The 24966-nt window shown below is 43.0% G+C and overlaps 1 protein-coding gene across 1 annotated transcript; it reads left to right on the top strand.

The window, feature by feature from the left end:
* Positions 1 to 5900: 5900 nt before the first annotated feature.
* On the top strand, positions 5901 to 23843 carry LRRC40 (leucine rich repeat containing 40; the record flags this gene model as incomplete). Its single annotated transcript, XM_082483402.1, has 15 exons — positions 5901 to 6048; positions 6464 to 6645; positions 7134 to 7207; positions 8126 to 8255; positions 8689 to 8812; positions 9671 to 9813; positions 10912 to 11084; positions 11377 to 11467; positions 14183 to 14228; positions 16646 to 16754; positions 17676 to 17783; positions 19414 to 19524; positions 21214 to 21291; positions 21918 to 22103; positions 23105 to 23843. The coding sequence occupies 15 exons, from the start codon at positions 5901 to 5903 to the stop codon at positions 23208 to 23210; spliced, it is 1809 nt and encodes a 602-aa protein (XP_082339528.1). The 3' UTR covers positions 23211 to 23843.
* Positions 23844 to 24966: the final 1123 nt, after the last annotated feature.

Genomic DNA, 24966 nt, shown 5'->3' with positions numbered 1-24966 from the left:
CTACAAACACATCGGGGAGAGGAAGAGCGCGTTAAGCCCGAGCAGCTCCTCGCTGCGCCGCCTCTTCCTGCCGCCTGCGGCCCGGCCCGGCCCCGCCGCCGCGCACCACCGGCCGCCCGCCCGCCTCACCAGCCTGCCTGGGCCGCAGTATCCCACAATCCCCCGCTGCCGCCCCCCGCGCAGGCGCACTGCACGCGGCGCGCGGCCCACACGCAGTCTCACAGCCCGCGGCCGGCGCCGAGCGGCCGCCCCCGCGCGTGCGCCTGGCCCCGGCCTCGCCCGGCGACGACGCCTGCGCAGTCGGGCCCCAACCGCCGCGCCGCGCATGCGCAGAGCGGGGGGAGGTGCGAGGCGGTGGCGGCAGCTTGGGTGGGCGGCCCGCCTGTCTCCTCAGGGGCTGAGGGGCCTGAAGGGTTGATAGGGAGCGCGGAGCCTAAGCTGTCCTTTGTGCTGGGAGCAGGTAGAACGCATCCACATGGCGGCTGGTGTTCCAGGGTACTTTTGTTTCAAGCACAAATCCAGGCTGGGCCAAGAATGGCTGGAGAGCAGCCCTGAGGAGAAGGACTTGGGGGTGTTGGTGGGTGAGAAGCTCCCCATGAGCCGGCAATGTGCGCTGGCAGCCCAGAAAGCCCCCCGCGCTGCATCCCCCGCAGCGTGGCTAGCAGGGCCAGGGGGGTATTGGGCCCCTCTGCTGCGCTGTGCTCTGGGGAGACCCCCCTGTTACCTGTGAAAGAGGTCTAAGTCCCGACTCTCCCAAAACACAGAGACTGTGTTTAGAGAGGAGACACTGCTTTATTCCAGCCAGGGCACACGGTGGAATATTTCCACAAATCAGGCACGCCCCATGCGGGCTTTCTCCTCATATTTGTACACAAAGGTTACAAGGTAGCACAATGATTGCTTAGTAATTTACATCTGGTTACAATACAGGTTTTGTCATTTTCAGTTACTGCACCTGCGTAAGAGAAGTGTCTTCACATGGGCAAGGGTTGTCTTGGCCTATGGGTGTGATTTTTAGTATTATAATGAAGGTAATTCAGTTTAGGACACCCAGAATTTTTACTTTTCTGCCAAGTTGGCTAGGCCTTTCAAAACACGGTAGATTAGTAGCATCCTCAAGGCTCGTATGCTTGTCTGCTCCAGGATGTTTTACTTCAAAGAAAGACAACACCACCTGCTTTCCTTGATTAGGTGTTCTTTCTCACACAACTCAAGGATAGAATCCTCGTTATCCGTGAGAACGTCTCAGAAAGTTCCTCTATTAATTAGCCCAGATACTTGTGAAGAATCATTCCCAAGGCCGACCATCTGGCCAAGTACATAACAAAATGGTCATATGCAAGACCCTATATCAGAAGTTCAGCTAATGCCAATAGTTAACAGGCCTAACTAATGCTAACAACCTTAAAGCTAACAACTTTAATGTCAATGAAAATGGCTAAAATTCTAACTACAAGACAACAGTTTCCCCCTTTGAGACTTAATTTAGATATATTATCTATTAAGTCTCACCCCTTCGTTTTCTTTCAACACTTAATACAACACCGTAAAATCACAAACATCCATACGAGTACGCTCACAACTAAAATCAATATTCCTATTAGCTTTTGTTTGTCCACAAAGACAGTTCAGGAATCCAGGAGGTTAACCAGGACCATCCTTTTCGAAACCTGGAAGAGGTGTCATCTTTTTGTATTTCATGTAAAACTTTAGTGCGTTTCCAAATTTCATGTAAATGGTTGAAATCCTCCCTGACTGATCTACATAAACACAACAACTCATGTTTGTCACTGTACAAACTCCCCCTTGTGTGGCCAGCAGCATGTCTAAAGCCATTCTATTCTGTAAAGCTATTTTACTCACTTGAGAGACTTCCTCTTGTAGTGCAATAATTGCATCCATAGTTCTATTTTCTATAATCTCCATTTCAGCCAAAATATTCACAATTGCTTTTTCCAATTCACTTACCCCTAACCAAGGTATAAACCATCTAACAAAAGAGTGAAATCCTCTTGGCCTTTCAATTAAAGGATTGCTTCTTTTTTTTTTTTTTGTATATTCTTTAAGAGATTGTTTCCCTATAATTTCTTCATTTGGTAAGGTCTCCCATGCAGTATTTTGAACAAGCTAACCTTTTCCTTAGATTTAGGAGTTATCCTGATTCTCAACTATGCTAACAGGAGCGCACCCGGCCATTTTAGTTGAGTTGCTTGGCAAATTTTGTTTAAATGTCTCTTAACTGTTTGATTCATCCTTTCCACTATACCACTAGATTGTGGTCTCCATGGAATATGCAAATCCCATTGAATCTCTAATGCCTTTGCTAAAATTTTATTATCTTAGCTACAAAATGGGGTCTTCTATTGGAAGACATCCGTATAGGAATTCCAAATCTAGAAACAATTTCTTTTGGAAGAATTTTAACTACTTCTTTTGCCTGGTTGGTGCGACAGGGGAAAGCTTTTGGCTATCCAGAAAAAATGTCTACTAACACCAATAAGTACCAATACCCATTTTGCCTCAGGAGTTCAGAAAGGGAACGCTGGGTGCGTTCCCTTTCTTGATTCTTCCGGGAGGTGGTCTAGGTTGTGTCTGAGGATTGTTTTTCTGACATATTTAACATTTTCTCATGATGCTCGTTGCTATTCCTCCCATTCCTACACCTAAGATTTGTAATTTTAAACTATCAGCCATAGCTTCTATTCCCCAGTGAGTATTTTGATGCTCTTTTTCCATTACTTCTTTTAAAATCACCAAAGGTAATATTATTCGGTCGTCCTCTGTGATCCATCATCCCTTTTTGTTCTTTTTGGCATTCAATAGCAGGGGTAATTGATTTTCTTCTTTTTTGTATTTGGGAAGCTCACTCAATTCTCTATATTTCCAGGCTGCATTCCCAATATTAATTGTTCAGCTGCCCTTTTTGCAGCTTGATCAGCTCATCTGTTTCCCATTATTACTGGAGTGTACCGAGTTGATGAGCTTTGCAATGCATTATTGCCACTTGTTTAGGCAAGTTGATTACTTGTAATAATTTTCCAATAAGTTCCCCATATTTTACTGGTGTTCCTTGTGCTGAAAACAAACGTCTTTCCTTCCAAATTGCTCCATGGGCATGAACTACTCCAAACACATACTTTGAATCTCTCCAAATATTCACAATTTTTCCTTCTGCCAATTCCAAGGCTCTTATTAACGCTATCAGCTCAGCCTTTTGGGCAGAGGTGTTAGCTGGCAAAGGTTTTGTTTCTAATTCCTCTGTATCTGTGACTATTGCATCTCCAGCCCTCTGAGTTCCATCAATTACTTGGCTGCTTCCATCCCCAAATAAATTTAATTCAGCTGCCTCTATGGGTCTTTCAAATCAATTCTACTTGAATACACTTGTTCAGTAGTTTTCAAACAATCATGCTCTAATTCTGCCTCAGCAGGCATGGGCAGTAAGGTGGCAGGATTCAGAATAGTAGTAACTTTGAATTTGACATCATCCTATTCCAGTAACACAGCCTGGTATTTCATGATTCGGCCATGGGACAGCCAATGCCCTCCTTTCTGTTCCAAAACTGTGGTTACTGTGTGTGGCACCTGAACTATCATTTTTCGTCCCAAAGTCAGTGTGCATGCCTCTTGTCCAAGCAATACGGTAGCAGCTACCGCCCTTAAACAAGAAGGCCATCCCCGACTCACTTGATCTGATTGCTTGGAAAAATATCCTACAGGTCAATTCCGTGACCTGATCTTTTGGGCTAGGACTCCCAAAGCAATATGCTGCCTTTCATTAACAAAGAGTTCAAATGTTTTTTCCAAATTCGGAAGTCCTAAGGCAGACATTAAAGCTTGTTTTACCTCATGGAAGGACTCCTGACATTCAGGTGTCCATTCTAAAAATTCCCTGGTACCTCTCACAGCATCTGGCCATGTCTGGCGATCAGTTCCAAACTGATGATCCATAGGTGTTCAAGGCCAGGTTGGATGGGGCTTGGAGCAACCTGGGCTGGTGGGAGGTGTCCCTGCCCAGGGCAGGAGGGTTGGAACAAGATGGTCTTTAAGGTCCCTTCCAACTTAAACCATTCTGTGATTCTATGGTCAGTCTTTGGAGGGGCAGATGGGTCTCTGAGGCCTCAAATGGGAGGCTGACATGTTGCTAACTGTGCCCTGGCTGAGGTGTTCCAGATGGGCTTGGTAATGCTGCTTGCTCCTTTAGAGCTGTAAGCTTAAAATTGCCATGTTTTAAGCAGGCTAGGTCAATTGGTACGTGAATTAATTGTATTTACGTAGAGATGAGTGGAACAGGTATTTTGTTGCCCGGGTTCACTAAGATGAATGTACTTTCAGTGCTCTACTTCTGCTCTATCACTCCTGGCATGGGATTGTGAATAAATCAATTGGTTATTTCCAAAGTCCATAAAGGCGACTTTTAAGTAATGAATATTAATCATTCCAGGAAGTTCAGCCCTTCCCCCAGCCCTTCCTATCCATTGTCATGATTTCTGTCTGCTGTGAACCAGCTTCAGTTGCTTAACTCCTGCCCTTCCAAACATATTTTCCTCTTATGGCAACAAACATGAAGACTTAATACAAAACTCTGGCATTTCCAGAACTGTTTTTTTTTAATACTCAGTTGAGATACCGAGCATTTTCTTACAGAGTGCTGCCTGGTGACTCCCAAAGAGAGAGGAGACAGAAAAAAGTGGAATTAAAGAACAGTGGTAAAAAACTAAAGCGGACAAAATCCTTAGTGAAGAGCTAGTGCCTGAAGTACGACAGTCTCTTGAATCACGTGCTTGTTTACCTAACGTGGTCTTTGGTCCTTAACTACTTACCTTTAAGTTCAATGCAACTACTACTAGGAGAAGCTTTTTTCAAAAAGGGTAGCGTTTGAAACCCAGACCTGGTGTTTGAAAGTGAAAAGAACCGCAGCTAAAAACTTTAGCGACTAAGGGGGAAACGCTCCTTTTTCATAATTTACATCTCGGCAGAATGGCAGGTAGGATCAGGCAGACATTGATGGGACTCGCAGGTGACACAGTAGCAGCGGTGACTGGTGCCTGGTGATCTCCAGTACTGGCCGGCAGCCAGGATTTTTCAGTCTGTAATATTGTTATTTAGTTTGTAAACTCTGGACTAGAGGGGAAAGGAAAAACAAGTGAAAAAAGCCATGTGAAAGTGGCTTTTTATTTGGCACACCTCGTGTGTACGTGTGAAATATTTGCAGGTGATTTGGTGAGGATTCGCACTTGTGACAAAGGTGACGGCCGTCGCGGAAAGAAACGGGGCAGAGGGGGGGCGGGAGGCGAGATCTGCACCATACGGCCCACGCAGCTGCAGCGGGTTTGTCACCGACTCTCCTTTGTAATAATTAGTAAGAATTTGATGTCCTCAGTTGCGTCATCACCTATGGTTTCTCGTCTCGCTTCGTTCCCGGGCCGCGTGGAACTGTACGCGCCCGTTTACCAAGCGCTGGGGTTGCTGTGGAGGGCACAGGACTAATCCTGCCCCCCGCCATTTGTTGGGGGGTTACGGCCAAAGCCGTGCGCGGACCTGGTCGGTGAAAGCCACGTCGACCCGACGGGTCTGGAAATGGCCGCTTTCACCTTGCACAAAGGTGATGGCCCGGCTGAGTAGGAGCAGCCTCCCACACCCCAAACCCCCCGCGGGGAGAGGCGGGCGGGCGGGCGGCCGCCCGAGTACCGCCATGGCGGGTGGGGGAAGGTGGTGGTGGGGTGTTGCCGCTCCCATTTCGGAGCACCATTTCGGCGCCGCGGCTCCCACCACGCCGCGCTGGGCGGGAAATGGCGGCGGCGGTAGCGGAGGAGGCGGTGTGTGCCGCCGGGAGGCTGCCGGAGCCGGGCCCCGCCTGCTCGGCGGGCGGTGCCGGGACGGGCCGGTTGTGGTGAGGGATGGCGGCGGCGCGGAGGACGCCGGCGGGGGATCCCCGTGCGGGCTTCAGGCGGGCGGCGGAGCCGGGCCCCGCCGTGCCGCAGGGGCTGCTGCGGGCGGCTCGGAAGAGCGGGCAGTTAAACCTGTCGGGCCGCAGCCTCGGCGAGGGTGAGCCGGGGGGAGCCGGGCCCGCGGGGAGCCCGCTCGGTGCCGGCGGGTACCCGCGTTTGCTGCCTGGCGGGAAGCGGGGGTGCTGCGGCGGGGGGGCCTGTGGCGAGCCCTCGGCTCCTCTGGAAACCGGGCGGGGGAGGAGGCGGGGGGTGCCCATCCTGCCCCGTGGGTTCCTGCTTGGCCGTGCCACAGGGCAGGGCGGGAAAATGCAGCAATGGGTATCTCCTGCCGGCCGCTTAGCTTCGTTTTGGGCGGTTGCCGGCAGATTTCCGTCAGCTTGTTATTGTCAGCTCTGGAAAAATGTCTCTAGAAACCAGTTGGCTGTATGTATGTATGTATATACGCAAAGCGCTATGACAATGGAGGGTTTAAGTATGGCCAGTATGTAGTTGATGTGTGTATGTTTATGTAGTGCCTCAACACGTGTGGCGGATAAATTTGGATACCCCAGAGGAAGCTCATCAGAATCTGTCTTTCGGCGCCGCGGATCGCTGGTGGGAGCAGACGGACCTGACCAAGCTGATCCTCGCCTCCAACAAACTGCAGTGTCTCTCGGAGGATGTCAGACTTCTGCCCGCGCTCACTGTTCTGGATGTGAGTACGATGGTCCCGTTACGGTGGGGCCGTACCCTCCGTGTAGGACGTGGTCTGAGAGAGGCATTTTCCATTTCCCTGCAACGGTGGATGTGCAGAAGTGTCATCGGTGTATTCTCAGGATAAAGAAAAGATTGTTACGGATCACTGGTGGTATATTGATTTATACCCTGGTAGTAGTACAGTTCTGTAGAAAGATCCAGGAAGTTTTATGGACACTGGAGGAAGAGATTTTACTGGATGCAGCTACATTTCCTGCACACCCCCCTCTCTGTCATATCTAATCTCTTAGCATTTATCAATGCAGTAGAATTTTGACAGATTGGCAGTTGCAGTGCTGCTATTGGTAATTGCATTGAGGCATGTACATACCTATTGTGTACAAAATTATTCAGTGTATGAGGTTTGCATGATTTGTTTCTGTGGTAGGGAGAGAAAACCTATGAGGTACAAATTAGTATCTGTATTCTAAAAACTATGTTTTCCAGGTGCACGATAATCAACTGACATCGCTTCCTTCTGCTTTAGGACAATTAGAAAATCTCCAGAAACTTGATGTGAGGTAAGTAAGTGTTACAAAACTGAAACATGAGAAACATTTCAGTGACTTCCACAGTGTGAATAAGAGATTGCAGTGTGTCACATTTTCTTTCAGATAATTAGTTTCAAATTTTTAGCTAAAGAATAGTATTATGTGAGAATCATAAATTTTGTTTTCACTGATAATCAAAGTTACAATCTCGTTTGGAAGGTGAAAACAGTGATATTTTGAATAATCACACAAAAGCATTATCTACATTCATGTGCCTCAGTCCGGCAATTTTGTTTTAAAGGAACAAACCTACTTTTTGTCATGAATAATCTACATTGGAAGTAACTGTATAGATCTTGTTCATGCTGGAAAGTTCATATTCTTCTGTTTACTGGAGTAATTTTGTATGTTTGTGCACAAGGCGAAAAAGGCTATGCTGCCACTGTGTGTGTGAACTACATAGAACAAAAGAATGCAAGATCCAGCTGGAATATTGTAAATTCAGATTTATGATTAAAAGTATTCTTGAACAAATAAACAAAGATAATTAATTTCTTCCAGGAAACTAATCCATTGTCGAGGGCTGTAACAGTTGTAGGAGACAGATTTTTCTTACAGGTGATGATATCCTCAACAGCAAGCATGTGTCCACGCTGCGGTGTGGGAATGTTTTGCAGAAGCCTGTCTCACTGCAGATGTAATGAACAATTAGTCTGTGCCAGAACGGAATAGCCAGTGTGTCTGATGCTGGATGCGCTTCGTACTTCCTCTAGGGTCTGAAGAGTTTGTGCTTCAACAGCAGTGTGTGGCTAAAATAATCTGGCTGATACAAGTGTTGTAACTAGTTTTGATAGCATCGTAGGTAGTGGAAGTGTTCTTTATGCAGTTTTGTTCTTAAAATTCCTTAGTAATTGGTTTTTCCCTTTGTGTTCTGTGTTTTAATACTAGTCACAACAAACTGAAAAGTATCCCAGAGGAGCTGATGCAGTTGTCACACTTGAAGAGCCTTCTTCTTCATCACAATGAGCTGAGTCACTTGCCGGATGGATTTGGACAGCTTGTCAATTTAGAAGAATTAGTAAGTTACAACTTTTTGAAATATATTTATTTGTGCAGAAAGGCTCATTTATCCATTTTTTGTACTGCTCATTAAAAAAATCCCATAGCTTAGATGGCAGAACTTTGTGAATATTCTAATGATTTATGTACGTTGTCAGTTATTACATAGTGGGGTTGTTTGGGTTTTTTTGATTGAAACCAAGTTTTGCTCTTGGTTTGCCAAATATTTTAAGAAAAATCAAATCCCTTGTGATCTGTCAGTCACGGGAGACTTGTTTCTTCCATTCACATTCCTACCAGGGAGATCCTGAAGATGTCAGCCATCTAATTTTAATGTTCTGCCAGTAATTAACTTTGCAGTAACAGTACTCGTGGGATATTTTAAACATCTCTGTTTCTAACCTCTTTTTCTCTTCCTCTCTCTCTCTCTTTTTTTTTTTTTTAATCTTCAGGATCTGTCCAACAACCATCTCACCGACATTCCAACAAGTTTTGCTTTGCTCATTAACTTAGTGCGACTCAATTTGGCTTGTAATCAACTCAAGAACCTGCCTCCAGATATCAGTGCGATGAAAAGTAAATTAGTTTCCTCAGATTATTAAATGCCATACAGCCAGTCCTGTAGTTATGTTCAGAAATGTAGTGCATGTTATTAACAATTTAAAAAATACATTCTGAAAGAGTTACTCTATTATCAAGAATACTAGTTCAGATTTATTTAAAAAAAATCAGCTACAGCTACTGTATATGAAACTTGAGTCCTCTTATGGTTCATATTTCTTGGTAAATGTGACACAGAATGATCAGAGAAGTGTAAGGGTTAATATTGTTCTGCTTAGAAGTTGTTAGCCTTAAGGCTGCAATAAGCAATTCGACATTTTTTTTCTTTATTGCATAGATTGAGTAGCAAATAAAGCATAAATGAGAAAGAGTTGAAATTATTGGAGGAAAAACCCCTCATAAATTAGTAATAAAATGGAATACTAATATTTGAATGTTAAATATCAAGCTGACTAGTGGCTGATAGGAAACACCTATTTTAATAGCTGTAGCAGATCCACAGGAACAGGTGGTAGACTGCCTGCTTTTATAAATGCTGTAGAAGTTACCTGCAGATTTTTCTGAGTTGGTCTACAATATTAGACCCTTTCTTGCTCCCTCCAGTTCCGTACTCTAAACAGGAGGCAGTATCTGGCAGCGCCACTGAAAGCATTCCAGAATGTCCTAGGAAGAACAAACGAAAAGCAGATGCCTTGTTTTCAGAAATGTTGATGCTAACTGATTTGATTTCTTCAAAAATTCTGATTGGCAACACATTGTTTTATTTATTTTAAAACTCAGGGTATTTATGCTTCTGTAGAAAATGACTTTTATTTTCTCTTTTTTTTTTTTTCTTTTTTTTTCCTGTTTGTCACTTGCACGCTTACTTCATAGGCTTAAGACAATTGGACTGTACTAAAAACTACCTGGAAACTGTACCTTCTAAGTTAGCGACTATGGCATCTTTGGAACAACTTTATCTGAGGAAAAATAAGTTACGTTCCTTACCAGAATTTCCCTCATGCAAATTACTGAAGGTAGGGTTTCAAATGGTTGGTATACTGTAAATGTATTTGCTGTAAACTTTTAAAATAATAGCTGTTACTTTAAACACAAGTTTTTGTGAATTGCTTTGCTTAAAAGTTTATAATTCTGTGTGTAGAACTCTATTAAATACATCCTCATTTGCAATTACTCTTCTTCTCCACACTGGTCAATCTTCAGGTCATTTGGAAGACAAATTTGCAGCAGTAATCTTCAGAAAATAAAAGAAAGAAGAGGAGTGACTGAAAAATTAGATCTAATATTGCCTGCAACAGTTATTTTTAATCTTTAGGGATGTTTTCTGGGTAAATTTAATTTGTTCACTATCATTTTTTTATTTGTAACTGCAGAGAAAGTATACTTTTTATTTTTTGTTTTAGCATAATTAGATCTTCCAAGTATTTTGTAGCCTTAATCCCAATATGTTTAAAATTGAAAATGGCCTGTGTCAGAACATTAGAAATTAGTTACTCAACTAATGGAAACATGATTGGGCCAATTGAATGCCTGTATCACTGTGTCATTTCCAATGACCAAATCCGTCAAAGAATGCAGATACCTTCTTAGTTCTGCATAACTCTGAACTCAGCAGTTACAATCCGAAGCTATTTCAGGATTTTCAAACAAAATTTTTGTTGATATGTGAAGTTCAGTGTCTTAGTGTGTCCAGCAGCATGTGTACACTCTTTTTAGTCTAAAGAACCATTCAGTTTTTCCATTGTAAGTAAAACATTTCCAATAGGGAGATGGAGAGCTGCCCTCTCAACTTCCTGTAACTTGGAATTTAAGAAACTTCTTAAGCAAAGAAGTCGTTGACCAGTCCTTGACAAATACAGAGCAAATTTATTCCTAGCTTGGAAATGGAGCTGAGAGCTGAGGTTTCTGTGATCGTTTTGGAGAAGCTAGGTTCAGACTTGTGTCTGTGGATCTTTGGAGGCTTTGATATGCCACATACAGATGAAAGGGAATCAAGTTCTGTATTCTCTCCACGTCACCATAGGTTTTTGCCAGTGCCATGATTTAGGAGATCAGTATGTTATAAAGTAATTTTGCTAGAGTAACATAATTGTAGGTGATCTTTGTTTCCATAGGAATTGCATGCTGGTGAAAATCAGATTGAAATATTAAATGCAGAGAATCTGAAGCATCTGAATTCCCTCTCTGTATTGGAACTTAGAGACAACAAGATAAAATCAGTTCCTGATGAAATTACTCTGCTTCAGAAGCTGGAGCGACTTGACCTCGCCAACAATGATATCAGTAGGTAATATTAAAAACGGCATTATGTCTGTGATGAGGCATAGCTAATGACATCTAATGGTATAGTTGATGTGTTTCACTTTGTAAAATGTAATTAAAAAAGGACTCGATCCTAAACTGAAGGAACCCGTTCTATATTACATACATGCTATGATCAAACCACGTGCTTCTTAAATCTAATATATTGTGTAGCTTTTTATTTGAACCTGAGCTTCAAAATACCAGAACACAAACCATTGCAAATTCTTTAGAATTTGTTTTGAAGCTGCTTTGAAATGAGTTATTTCCATTTGCAGATTGCCTTACACATTGGGGAACCTCCCTCAGTTGAAATTCCTGGCCTTAGAGGGAAATCCTCTGAGAACCATTCGAAGAGACCTTCTGCAAGTAAGCACTGTAGACAGTATATAAAGTTTGGTTATGTTACATACGTACATTATCCAAATTGTGTAGCCAGAACATTAAAAAAACGTTAGAAAGCATCCAGATTTCAAGTAGCCTGTGCAACTTTAATCCATCTCTTTTGTTTGTGTGTGTTGTGATTCGAGCACTCTTTTCACTGGAGTCTGAAAGTTGTTGGAGTGTGTCCAGAGAAGGGCTACGAAGCTGGTGAGAGGTCTGGAGAACAAGTCTTACGAGGAACGACTGAGGGAACTGGGGTTGTTTAGCCTGGAGAAGAGGCTGAGGGGAGACCTTATCACTCTCTACAACTACCTGAAAGGAGGTTGTAGAGAGGTGTGGGCTGACCTCTTCCCCCTGGTGACAAGTGATAGGACGAGAGGAAATGGGTTCAAGTTATGTCAGATGAGGTTTAGATTGGATATTAGGAAATTTTTTTTCACTGAAAGGGTTATCAAATATTGGAATAGGCTGCCCAGGGAGGTGGTGGATTTGCCATCCCTGGAGGTGTTTAAAAGAAGGGTAGAGGTGGTACTTGGGGACATGGTTTAGAAGTGGTTTTGTCAGGGCTGGTTAATGGTTGGACTTGATGATCTTAAAGGTCCCCTCTAAACTCAGCAATTCTATGATTCTATTCTATGATGCAGTGCATAAGATCATGAGGACTGTGGGATAAAGGAGGTCATTGCTATCTAGGACCAGTTTCTGATTTGCTACAGAAGTTGTAATATATATTGCAAGTGAAGTAACGGATGTCTGGGAAAGAAAGGATAAGGCAGCTGTCTGCTGCCTAATCCTGTTGCAGTCACAGTTCATTACAGTGCTAGGCGAGTACTGTACTCCTCAGATCTGCATTCTCTCTGTAGGTAACCAGCACAGTGAAGGTGTGAATTGTGCATGAGAAAACGAGTACGTAGGGCAGCAGGGAGGCTGGAGCATGGGCGCTACTGCTGCTATAAAATTCCCATTCATTTTTAACCCCAGCAGGCCCCTCTTCTTATTGGTGGTATACGTGACTTCTTTCCGTGCTTTTGCCAGCGTTATAAGTAAATGTTTACAAAGCACTGGGATTCTTTAAAAATAAGCAACACTGAAGACTCTCTATTGAAATGAAATTTTGTAATACCTGTCAGAAAAGGGAAAAAAACATCATGTGTCTGATTAAGTGAGCATTGTATGCACTAAATTAGCAAGCAGGGGTTCTGTGGATGGAAGTCATACATGATTCCTGAGTTCAAAGTCAGCTTAAAATGTGCGTACAGTGGAGTCTGAGCGAGGTCTGCCTGGCTACTTTAGTTGTGGTAGTCCCTGGCTTCTGAGGATTTTTTGTCTTTCAAACATAGAAGCACAGATGTGTGTAATTTCTTGTGTATATTTCGCATTTGTAGCAAATGACAGGTACAAGGATCCCATTATGACATTTTATACTTACACTGTCTTGATCCGTTACCAACACTGTAAATTCATATACCTGGAATAGGTATATGAATAAGTATAGTCTAGCAGGCACAGATTCTTCTCTCCTCCATCCCTGCTCCCTCTCATCTCTTCCTGTTCCTCAGGCCTCTCCTTCTACTCCCAAACCCATTCTTGTTTCCTGATGAATTTCCAGGTAATTTCTGTTAAATCCTACTCTCTCCTTTTTGAACAACATACCATCATCTGGCTGTTGACCTTTGTCTTACTGTCCGCTTTCCTCTCCGTGCCAGCCCTGTGGCTGTTACTCAGCTTTCTGTTTGACCTTCACCTTTTCCTTAAAAGTTTCCAGTTTTTCCTATAGGCTTCCCTTGTCTCGCTCAGCTCAGCGCACACCTAGCTGTGCCTGCAGTTAGTCCCGGGCTCCTCCGGCCTCTCTTTATCTGTGGTTTTTCTTCTGTTTCTGTCATCTCACCAGATTCCTTGTGAGAGTTCCTTCCTTTCCCACTTCCATGTTTTCTTTATCTCCTCTGCGTTCAGATCAACCAGTCTCTAATTATGTGTAATATAGATGTCAGCTGGAATGAGAAACGTTAATTCATAATCAGTGCTTTAGTTCAGTCCCTGGTTTTAAAGCATCAAGAAGCAGCATGTAAAATCCTAAGGAAAAGATAGCTTTATCCTAAAACAGATGGACTAGAGGAGATTATGCTTAATTATAGGTTATGCAGTTAGTTACTGTGTTTGACCAGTAGAAGTTGCTATGAGAAGACTGAAAGTCAAATCTTTGGAGAATTGAGCTGTTAAAAATCCATGCAAATTATGTAAACTGCAGCGGTTTTCCCAGAGTTTATAATTTTGGACATAAAAAGTTACCACAACACTGAACAGTCAGCTTCCTTGGCAAATTTTAAATGTCTTTCCCCAAGCATAATCATGCTAGACCTTTTTGAAGAGAAGATTAAGTTAATTTGAACTTTTTTCCGTGCTCTTGGAACTGGCTAACTACTTCAGATAAAAAGCTAAAAATGTGGAGTCTGAGGTAGTGATACGGGATCAGAAATTTTCAGCTGGAATAAATAAAATTGTAAGTAAGCAAGTTCATAAGGTGCTGCAAAAAGGAGTTCTCTACAGGAAGCATTCGGTGGCTTTGATAGTCAGCAGTGGTACGGGTTCCACCTTCCACCTCTGTGACTGGAATTGTCACTCTTCGTTGTCAGAACAGCTCTATAAACACTGCTGGCAAACCCTTACTGCCTTTTATTTGTTTGTTTGCTTTTTCCAAAGAAAGGCACCCAGGAACTTCTGAAATATCTAAGAAGCAAAATCCAAGGTATGTTGCTCTATTGCCTTGCATTTTAAAGAGAATCTTTCTAAGAAATTAAAATAAATCGGAACCTATGGAGGGGAGCTGTTTAAATCCAGGTTCCTACAGTTACTCTGCAATAATACTTTTCTTTACTGAACAGTTTGCTCTTGTATTTCAGTGTTGTTTCTTTTTCTTATTCTATTAGATAATATGGAATAACAAACATTCCTTATTGAGGATTATCAGTTAGAAAAATAATATTTTTCCCCTGGTCTCTTTATGCATTTTGCATGAGGAATTCCAGCAGCTTTTTTTATTTTTCCTCTGAACATCACGGGAAGTTTATGTAAGGTGTTCTTTTTAAGCTTGCCATCTGTCTGCTGGCTCGGTCACTGTACTGTGACCAAGAGCAGGTGAGATTTTGCAGAGGTGTTATGTATTATTCATTCATGTCATAACATGGGCAGTAGAGTCCTCTGATTCCCAGAATCTACGTGCATGAAAAAGTCTGCCTTAAGGTCTCGGTGATGCCACGAAGTCTTTGCACGTAGCTGACTAAGAATATGAAAACTTTTGGGGGAGAAAGTAATGGATTATTTTAAACATCATTCTAATCCTGTCTTGTTAGAATTCATCTTTCTACTATCTAATAGATCTCAACGTTCCCTATAGAAATAATTAAAAAGCCATAAAGCAGAAAAATCAGATGAAAAATTTCAAGGGGTTTACTTCTCTGCGCAAATGCTATATGTTTTTTGTAGAACCCTCTCTTGGATTCAGAGCTCTGTGGATTAAAAAACACCTCGATGATTCTGTATCGTATTTCTCTAACAGATACGGTACTTGGGAAAAATGAACTGACAGTATTAAAAAAGTGGACAAAAAGTTGCTAGTTGCTTCTGTGCACTCAGGTCACTTTCCAGATTGATACCTGGGCTTCTAATTCACTGAGATACTTTGGCATGTGGATTTTTTTTTCTTTTGATTCTGTGTTTTCTAAACAAAATAGTGGAAATGACAGTGTATTTTTATTATATAGGAAACAGGCTGTCAGAATCTTTAAGTAACTTGCATGCTGAAAAGATGAAATCCTTTCAAAACAGGACTTCAGTTTACTGTCTTTAGAAATCTTCATCTTCTTAAGTTTTAAAACGTAAAGTAGGAGAGATGACCAAGTTCACTGGTCATGTTAAATATAGTATGTAAGTGATTGTGCTGCACTTAAATGGTAAAAAATGCTTAACCTCTTAATTTGCAAGGGACCTTGGTAATACACACCCTTTTTGTTAAGTGGGTTTTCTCTCTGTCTGCCAGAGGGTGGCAGTATTAATTAGGTTACTGCAGCGTATAAAATTACTTCAAAATGTCAGGTTCCATGCAAATCTGACATATTGTTAACTTGACAAAAAATAATTGGATGCTGGAGTACAAACTCAGAAGCTTATCTGGTGCACTATAATAGATAATATAATTGTGGATAATAAAATTAACTAATGTCTTGCATGTACAGCAATGCTTATGATTTTACTCTACTTGTTACGGCATCTAAACCAGTAGCAGTCCTATTTCTGTAGAGGTATAAACTGGAGGAAGTCCTCTTTTTTTTAGCTTGTTTTTGGCCCTGTTGATGGTTCTTAATGAAAGGATACCTAGTTGCGGTTAGGCGCAATTGTTAGTAGGCTTTTATTCATGAATGCTGCTGAATTTCCATCCAGTTTTGTTCAATTTCTTTTAGTGGAAGTTGGATTTATCCTATGTTTGGACTTTTAGCTAAGCTTCACTCTGCTTAGGCGTAAGTGAGTCCCTGGGGTGTGGTGCCGCACCTCGGATGTGCCAAACAATGCTTTTGATCTGCATTTCTCAAACATTCACAGTAGCCTTGCAACACCACCAGCTTTTTGTGTGGATTGTAGACAGTCATCAAAAGGAACTGTACAGAGGAAGGTATGGTGAAGGTTTATAAATATCAATGTTTTAGCTGAAATTGTGGTGGGATTTGCTGCTCTGGATAGAGATGATCCGGGTCATCACTTCTAGCCTGACTTCCCTTTTTATTATCATTGGTCCCAGCTCCCCACCCCTTGGAGTCTACTGCCTAACAGAAGAGCTAGTGACTGCTAACGTAACATCTCTATTGCTTCCTGATCTAATTTTTCAAAATCTAAGTCAACCCCTCTCCTCCCTAACTCCCCTAAAAAAAAACAAACCAAACCAAAAACCCCCAAACAAACTAGAAAGCTGAGATTACAAAAAACCCTTACTAGAAATTTATTGAAATAATCTGAATCATTTTATATGCAATTGAGCCAGAATAGAGGAATAATGAAAAAGAGTGATGGCTGGTGATGAGGGACATTAACCCTCTCCATCTAGGTTGTTCAGAACACCACATCGGACTGCAGCCTGCAGTTTGTGTGACTATATACGTTTGTTATCTCTAGATGATGTAAGTAGCCCAAATGAAGAGCCTCCTGTGACAGCCATGACTCTTCCAAGTGAGTCAAGGATTAACATGCATGCCATAACTTCACTGAAATTACTGGAATATAGGTATGTGTTTTGAAATATTACCTATTTCTAAAGTTGTAAGAACACTTTCCTATTCTTTGCTTTTTTTTTTTTTTTTTTAATTTTTGCTCCATATCTATACCACACTGTCTGCAAATTCTGCTGCGTTTGTGCATTTTTCACTTTATTTGTCTGCTCAGGAATAGCTAGATTTGAATTGCAGGCTTTTAAAATTATTTATTTGTATTATCAAATATTCCACAGCAATGTTCCTTTTAACTCGTTGAAATGCTTAATACCTTCAGGTGCTTTTAGTACCTTTTAGACTTCTTTAGCAATTATCATTAAGTCTCAAAACATCTTGTTGTAGGTGAGTGTCTCTCCAGTTATTTCTTAAATCTAACAAGCAACGTAACTTGTTATGCTGGGAAAGAGGAGGAAAACCCTGTTTGCTGAGAACTGCCGGGTGGAATGCATAGTCCTGCAAAAACCTGGAACCTGGAAAGGACCTGACTGGTGCAGGCGCTGGGATAGCTTTGGTCACCCCAAGCGTTCAATGAGCTCCAAATAGAGTTGTTACCCGAGTTACGCATCACTGTGCTGAGGATGTTTTCTGAGCTGAGAGGGGGAAACCTGTTTAATGCCACTCTCACTGCACTGTCTGGCCCAGTTTACAGCATTCATGTGTTTGTTGAGGTGGTGACATAACTCAGCTCTTACCAATTTTTCTTAAGATAAGAGATCAGCGTGCCAGTGCAAAATGATATTATCACCCAGATGACGTGTAACGGTGCAGTGATTGGTAGCTTTGATTAACATTCCTTCAAGGACTTCAAATTGTGGATATTTATATATTTATTCTACTAGTCATCTTTTTCTAAAAGAAGATGAAAATGTCTTGTTAATAAATAGGAAATGATGAAATTGTTTGTGTTACTCAGCTAAATGCTTTTCATTGTTCAGTGAGAAACAGGCAGCTGTGATTCCTGATGAAATGTTCGATGCGGTCGGAAGCAATCCTGTCACCACTGTCAACTTCAGCAAAAATCAGCTGAATGGAATTCCTCCAAGGTACTTTTGTAAAAGTCATTCTCTATTTGTTACTTTCTTTTCTACTCTTATTCCTCAGCATGGTGTGTTTTTCCTAATCAAGTATATTTACACTTTATGCTATGTATGTGTGTATACACACACACACACACAAACAAAAGCATAATTGAGATGCTGAATAGTCTGTGTGCATTTCCAGTATGAGTAGCGTGCAGGTGGCTCCGTTGATTAACCTGCTGGTGGCAGTGAAAAGCAGCTTGGCTGTACTCAATGGTGTTTTCGCTACGTGGTGTTTTTCGTCTTGCTTTGCCAAGCATTGTTGAAATGGATGAGGGGGCACTTCTTATAATGATGAAGTGCTGTACTTAACTACAGTGAAGTATTGTTTTCTCTACAAAGGATCTTTTTCCCATATGAAGATAATCTGTGTGCATTCACCACTTTATTCGGTGATAGCTTTGTACTATAGCTGAGGTTCTATTTAAATTCTGTTTCTTTGGATAGCGTTATTGTTTTTTTTTTTTTTAAGGAAACCCAAACAATTTCCATGCCTCCTTATAGGTTTTGTGTCTCATCACATAGCATTTGATATTATTGCACTTGTTACTTCATCCACAGTCAACAAAAAGCTTTCTCTTGACACTAATGGGAATAAATAGTCTTTTTGTGGAAGGAGGAAGGTTACTGCATCTCTGGTAGCCCAAGAAAATCATGAAAGCTGACTTTTAAGGATACCACCAGATTTGTGGGGGTAACTTATTTCTATTCTTGGACCCAAGTATGCTGGACATTTAACCTGTAGCACGTAGAACTTGAAGAGGTGCTAGCTCTTACAGGCAAAAATCGCTTTTCAATACAATTTCTAGAAAATCAACTGAGTGAGCATTAGCTTGTGCCTCCCATGCTTTTTCACTGTATTAGGGGCTGGTGCATTCACTGGGAAGGAAAGCGTAGGTGTGCAGCTGCTAGGTGCCAGAGAATTCAGTGGCAATGCAGATAGGAGAGATGAGTATTTTCTCATATAATTATGTTTTGGTTTTAGGGCTAAAACAGAGGTTCTGTGATAGGGATTCAACAGCTAACTTCTTGAGCTGTTAAATATTTTACGCCAAAGCATCTTAATATAATGCCCTTTTAGAAGAAGCAGTACATGTTGTGTTCCTGGAATTTTTAGTAGCAGATCAGTGTAACAGAAATGAAAGATGGAAATAAAATAACAATGTCTTTCTGATTGTTTGACTGCTAAAGAAGATGGATAAGAGTCTTTTTGTTAAAACATTTAAAGGGCAGGAGATGGCAGTGATGGTCATCTGTGCCACAGGTTCTGAAATACCTCTTAACTGCATTTCAGTGAGCAGGCTTTTGCAGTAAAATTTACTCTCCTGATCTGTGAGAGCGAATTTACTCTGCTAATAACTTTAGAAAAGTGATTCTGAGCTTTGTCTTTACATCAAGTTTAAGACTCCAGGACAGACAGCTTTCCCAGGTGCAGTTTCCATTATCTTCACTCCTCAAAACAGCTGCTGAAATGTCAAGAAACATAGAGTGTCCTTGACTTGTAGAATAAAGCAGGGTTTTTTTCCCAATACCTTAGAAAATAGAATGCAAACATGAGCTTACATAATAAAAGTATGTTCCTATTGGGTTTCAGGATTGTGGAGCTGAAAGACTCGGTTTGTGATGTCAACCTTGGCTTCAATAAAATCGCATCTATTTCCTTGGAGCTTTGCATGCTCCATAAATTGACACATTTGGATATCAGGTTTGTGACGTGTGTTGGACTTCCGTTCTTGGTAACTTATTTTCATGCCTTTTTAAAGCAGCCATCTGTTACGGTGGAATAGCAGCGCTGAAATGTTTTTTCATTTCCCAAACTGCCTCCATGACAGTGGAATGACCGGCAGATCTGAAATAGCAAGTGGCCTAGATTTAGGTGTTGGTTAAAGAAAACCACAAAAACTAAGCGGACAAGCTCTGTGACTTGCTGTGATGAAAGGTGTTGTCTCAGTCATAAAAGGGTCTCAGAGATGTTAAGTTGCTATTTAAAAACAGCCCTTTCTTCTCCCCCAAAAAACCCCAAGCCCCCACACCGAAATCTCCTGGAGGAGAGCTGGGAAGTGGAACAGCGAAGGTACAAATCTTGTGCTGCCCGACACTGAAGCTGTCTATAGGTATTGTATTTGCAGTAGTTAGTTACTGTCCTTTTACCTTCTCTAACTCCTGAAAAATGCTCATTGCACTTGTTTAGATGTCAGGATTGGCTCGCTGGCATTTGTTATCTTTCACGTTTCACAAAACGGAAAGCAGCAACGCAGAGTTGCAGAGACAGCTTTTCACGTAGGTGTGGTTGAAAGTAATCTGCCTGTGCCTGGAGAGAGTCAGCAAAGGGCCACCGAGAGGCTGAAGGGAGCGGAGCATCTCCCTGGGAGGAGCGGCTGGGAGAGCCGGGGCTGCCCAGCCAGGAGCAGAGCAGGCTCGGGGGGTGCCATCCACCTGCACAAACACCCGCAGGGAGGGTGCCGAGAGGATGGAACCAGGCTCTTCCCTGGGACAGGACCGGAGGCCACGGGCATGAACTGACATGTGGGAAGGTCCCTCTGGACATCAGGAGACACTTCACTGGGAGGGTGATGGAGCGCTGGCACAGGTTGCCCAGGGAGGTGGTGGATTCTCCATCCTTGGAGATATCCAGAACCCATCTGGACACAGTCCTGGGCCACCTGCCCTAGGAGACTGAGCTCCAGAGGTCCCTGCCAGCCTCAGCCAACCTGTGATTCTGTGACGTATGTGCTGCTGATGGAGGAGTTAGGCTGAAGATTGCAGAAATGGATGATAATATGAGATTGATGAGGGAACGAGGTTGAATATCTCAGTAATTAGGAATTTAGGTCTAAGTCTGGGCATCTTTTAGTGAGTGGTCTTTAGTTTCCTGTAGTGGCTCTTTGTGTCACTCTCAGGAAATGCCTCATTTTTCCAAATACATTTGAGGAGCTTCTGAATGGCTTCCTGTTGTGGGAGACACTGGGGTGACAGTACCCACAAATGGGTTTGTTACAGCGGTTTGAACTCGGGTTAAATGAATTCTGAAGCAGTTTAGAATTATCCTGCTGGTTCACTTTGCACCCGGATCTGGGCAGTCCCATAAGCTTTCCTCCAAAGCCAAGGAGCTGAACTGCCACGTGGGTCTGGGGAGTTGTTGGACGCTTTGAAATACTCAGGAATCTTTAGAGGACAGACGTTTAAATCTCCGACTGGCAGAAATGAGACTGCAAACCTGGCTTGCATTAGCCAGCATCTGTACTTGAGTGTGGTCTTGACCCATTTATGAAGGAATTAATTGGTTTAAGACAGCATGTTAGCACTGATAAATATGCATATTCTGTCTCTGTGGGTTCTTAACTAAAGCTTCGTAGAAGTTTGTGATTATTGTTTGTCTTCATTTGATACACAGAAATAACTTTTTGACATCTTTACCTGAGGAAATGGAGGCACTGACGAAACTGCAAGTAATAAATCTTTCTTTTAATAGGTGAGCAGCAACTATTTAATTTTTTTTTTCATACAATAATAAAAAGAACTAGGCTGAATTCAGTATGATTTTCCTGTGATGTAAGAACGAGGAGGCACCTGATGGACTAGCCGTGAGCTTAAAACGGATGAAGCGAATGTACTTCTTTACACAATGGGTGGTGTATTTTTGGAACTTTCTGCCACAAAAGTTTTGGAGAGAGACAGTAGCAACTGGTTAAAAAAGGGATTAAACATCCTTGTGAACAATGTATCAAAAAATGGGTACCAACGCTTAATGCAGCCGCGCTGAATGGTGGGGGAGTGGGATAGGGGTGGTGGGCAGGAGCAGTGCGCGGTGTCCCCGAGGAGCGTCTGCTCCCGCTGCGGTTGCTGGTGGCCGGGCCACAGCGCTGGGCTGGCTCTGCGGCTGTCTCAGAGGTGCCGAGCTGCCACCGGCCGGCTTTGTTCTGTGTCTTCTCTGGATGCAAGGTGAAATAACAGATGCCGCCTTCTTTCAGAGCAGCATTTTTAAACATTCGCCTTAAATCAACAAAGCTAAAATGCTGTCCAATTTTTAAAGGCTGCTGATTTTTTCAGTGCCCTATTTCTGACTCTCATTGGTTTGCCTCCATTTTCTTCTTGAAGATTTAAAGTATTTCCCAGCGTCCTTTATCACATCCTCGCACTGGAGACTATCCTGCTCAGTAACAATCAGGTTGGGTCCATAGATCCTCTGCGGCTGAAGAAGATGGACAAGCTTGGAACACTGGACCTTCAGAACAACGACCTCCTCCAGGTGCCACCAGAACTTGGGAACTGTGAAACTCTGAGGTGTGTGCTTTAAGTTTTATACAAATATATTCTGACTGATTCCTTCAGGGCACATTTTGTCAGAGGACGAAGTACTAATCGGAGGTATATTTGTTTGTAGGTCTCAATGCAGAAAAAGGGTCTCTGACCTGGTTTGAGGTCTCCCTTGCTATTTGTAAAGCAGTGCAATTTCTTCCGTATTTCCTCAGTATAGTAGAGAATTGGGGGAGTTGTTTCATGATTTAAAAAAAAAAAAAGGAAAGGTTATGTTGGTTTGTGTAAATCTAACGTTGGAGCCCAAGCCGGTTACCGCGTCGGGACGCACGGACACCCTGCTGGGTTGCCTGTAGCCGAGCCGGGTTAGGCAGGAGGGTGAGCGTAGCACTGCTGTCAGTGAACGCGTTGACCTCCTTACCCCTGCGTGTGGGTCACCCTCCTGTGAGAGATGGGATAACACACTCTAAATAACGTGTAAAGAGACATGACTGGCCACGTCCTTACATATTGCACCTCAGAGAAGACTGTTGTCAAAGATAACAAATTACTGGTCCCTGTGGTTTTCCCCTTTAGAGTGCGCTTTCCAGGGGACCTTCAAGAATACAAAATAAACACACCACCCCCCAGGCAAAAACCTCCACAGAGATTTACGCGGACCACAGAAGAGTGGGGTAGCAGCTAAGCTGGAAAGTGGAGGGTTACAATTTAAAGTAGTTTTTCCCTTTTATTGTGCCATTTCTGTATTTCACGAGTTCTGTTTCTCGCTCTTCCTTCTGGCAGAGTATTGGGTGTCTGCAATAATACACCAGCACCGATTTATTAGCATGAATTTAAATTCAGATGTCTCTACAGAAGATGTTAGTGTGAACAAGGGAAGCAGAAAATAAAATTCTTTCAGTAGAACAGAAGAGGAATTACTTATGAATTTTCAAAAGATTGAAAAAAATCTGTATGCAGTGCGTGAATGTGTTGGTAGAAGGAAAAAACTTTAATAGAAGTAACTCAAAATCTCTCCATTTTTCTAGGACGCTCCTGTTAGAAGGAAATCCGTTCCGCACTCCCCGGGCAGCTGTTTTGGCCAAAGGAACAGCTGCCGTGCTGGAGTATCTGCGAAGCCGAATTCCTACTTGATGCACTGGTGGGTGTCCTTGGCAGATGCGGGAATCAAAGTACAGGTGAAGCATTGTCCTGTCTGACCAAATGCCGCCAGGTTTTACTGCCTTCCTCCTCCTTCCTGTTTGTTACCCCGCCTGTGCCATAAAGCGTTTATAACGCTGTTTGTAGTTTGCATGTTAAGACTTTGGAAGTTTGCTGTGAAACATTTTCCACTCGAGGCTGCATGTTTCACGAGTGCATTTTAAAATACCACAATATATGTTTACACTTTTTGTAATAAAGAATGCCGTCGAAAGCTGCCTTCAGGAATAGTGACAATGCTTTTTCTACAGTTAAGCTAATTTTTAAAAAGAACTGTCAACCTCAAAGTATTTGAGCAAAAGGCGGAAGTAAACACTCTTTTGTGCGCCTGTTTTATAATCTCCCGTAAGGTGTTTAGGCTCTCTTCACTGCTGGTCTGTATGTGACAACATGCTGGAACCCTTAAATGAGGTGTGGTGATGAAGAGGGTACAGTGCGGGATGTACTGTGAACGGGCGCGTGTCGAAGTAAGCAAAACGTGGCTGATGTTGGCGGCTGCACTGAAACAATAAATGTTTTCTGTGGGATATATGTTTTGTTTTTTTTTTAAGCATACGCTATAATTAAATTTTCTAGCCAGTAACACTGAGATACGTTTTCATTTTTTATTTAACCACACTTCCACATCCCGAAAGCAATACCTTGATTAATAATCGTAATGCATCACGGATATTAATATAACAGGAAGGGCTGCTTGATGCTGCTTGCCTGGGGGCTGCAGGTCCACTGCTGCTCTCCTGGGCTGCTCCGGGCCCATGGAGTGGAAAGAGGACTGAAGCAGGACCCGGCTGGGTCCCGGCCCGGGCGGCTGCATGGCCTCTGGTGCTCGAGCGGCAGTGCTTGTTTCTGCCCAGCGCTTCCCTGTCCTGTCGCCAGCAAACAAAATCTAATGCTGTCCCTGTGTGTGACGAGTGGTTCTAGCTGCAAACTCTCTACTTTGCAAGCTAAAACTATAGCTTTTGAGTAAAGGACATTCCTGCTAAGCTTTTGGAAGAGAATAGGCCTCGCTCGTCTATTCTTGTCTGTCCAGCTGCTGTATGGTGGCCCCAGGCTGACCTCAGGCGGGTGCCCTTTCTATGGCAATGGAAAAATAGGTGTAACGAAAGCATTTCCCTGTCTCCACCTCTCCTTTCTGTAACAGCACAGTTGAACGCGGTTCAAAGCTAAACTTCCCAGGTTTTTGAATGTGTCCAGAATTAACGTAAAATACGCTTAGCCTCAGGGGCTGCGAATTTAGCAAGAGCCGGGGTGGCCGGTGCCCCTGGCGTGCAGCCACACAGGCCCCGACCCCGCCAGGGACGGACCAGCACTGGCCAGCGTGGCTGGAGGTGCCCCAGACCTCATGGGTGGCGTGAGCCTGCACGAGAAAGAGAGGGACTGGGGGCAGCAGGGGAGAGGAAGGGGAAGAGGAAAGAGGAAGGGGAAGGGACAAGGCGTTTCCTGTTAGGTTGGCCGTTTGGTGCAGCAGACGCTGCTGAAGCCACGCGCTAATTGCGTGGGGAGAGGGTGTCATTAGCGGGTCCCCAGCACAGGTCTACCGGGATGGGTACGGACCAACCATCCGGCCTCCCCGCGCCCGCAGGACAGCGCTTTTGGAAACCTCAGCTCCTTTCCAATGGTAAAAGATGACAAAACTTAATTACAATAAGGTGACGTTTTTATTATTTATACAATAAAGAGACTTTTTAAT

This window comes from Vanellus vanellus, assembly GCF_965231255.1.
Source record: "Vanellus vanellus genome assembly, chromosome: 5".
NCBI classification, from domain to species: Eukaryota; Metazoa; Chordata; class Aves; order Charadriiformes; family Charadriidae; genus Vanellus; species Vanellus vanellus.
This window is presented reverse-complemented; position numbering and strand designations above follow the sequence as displayed.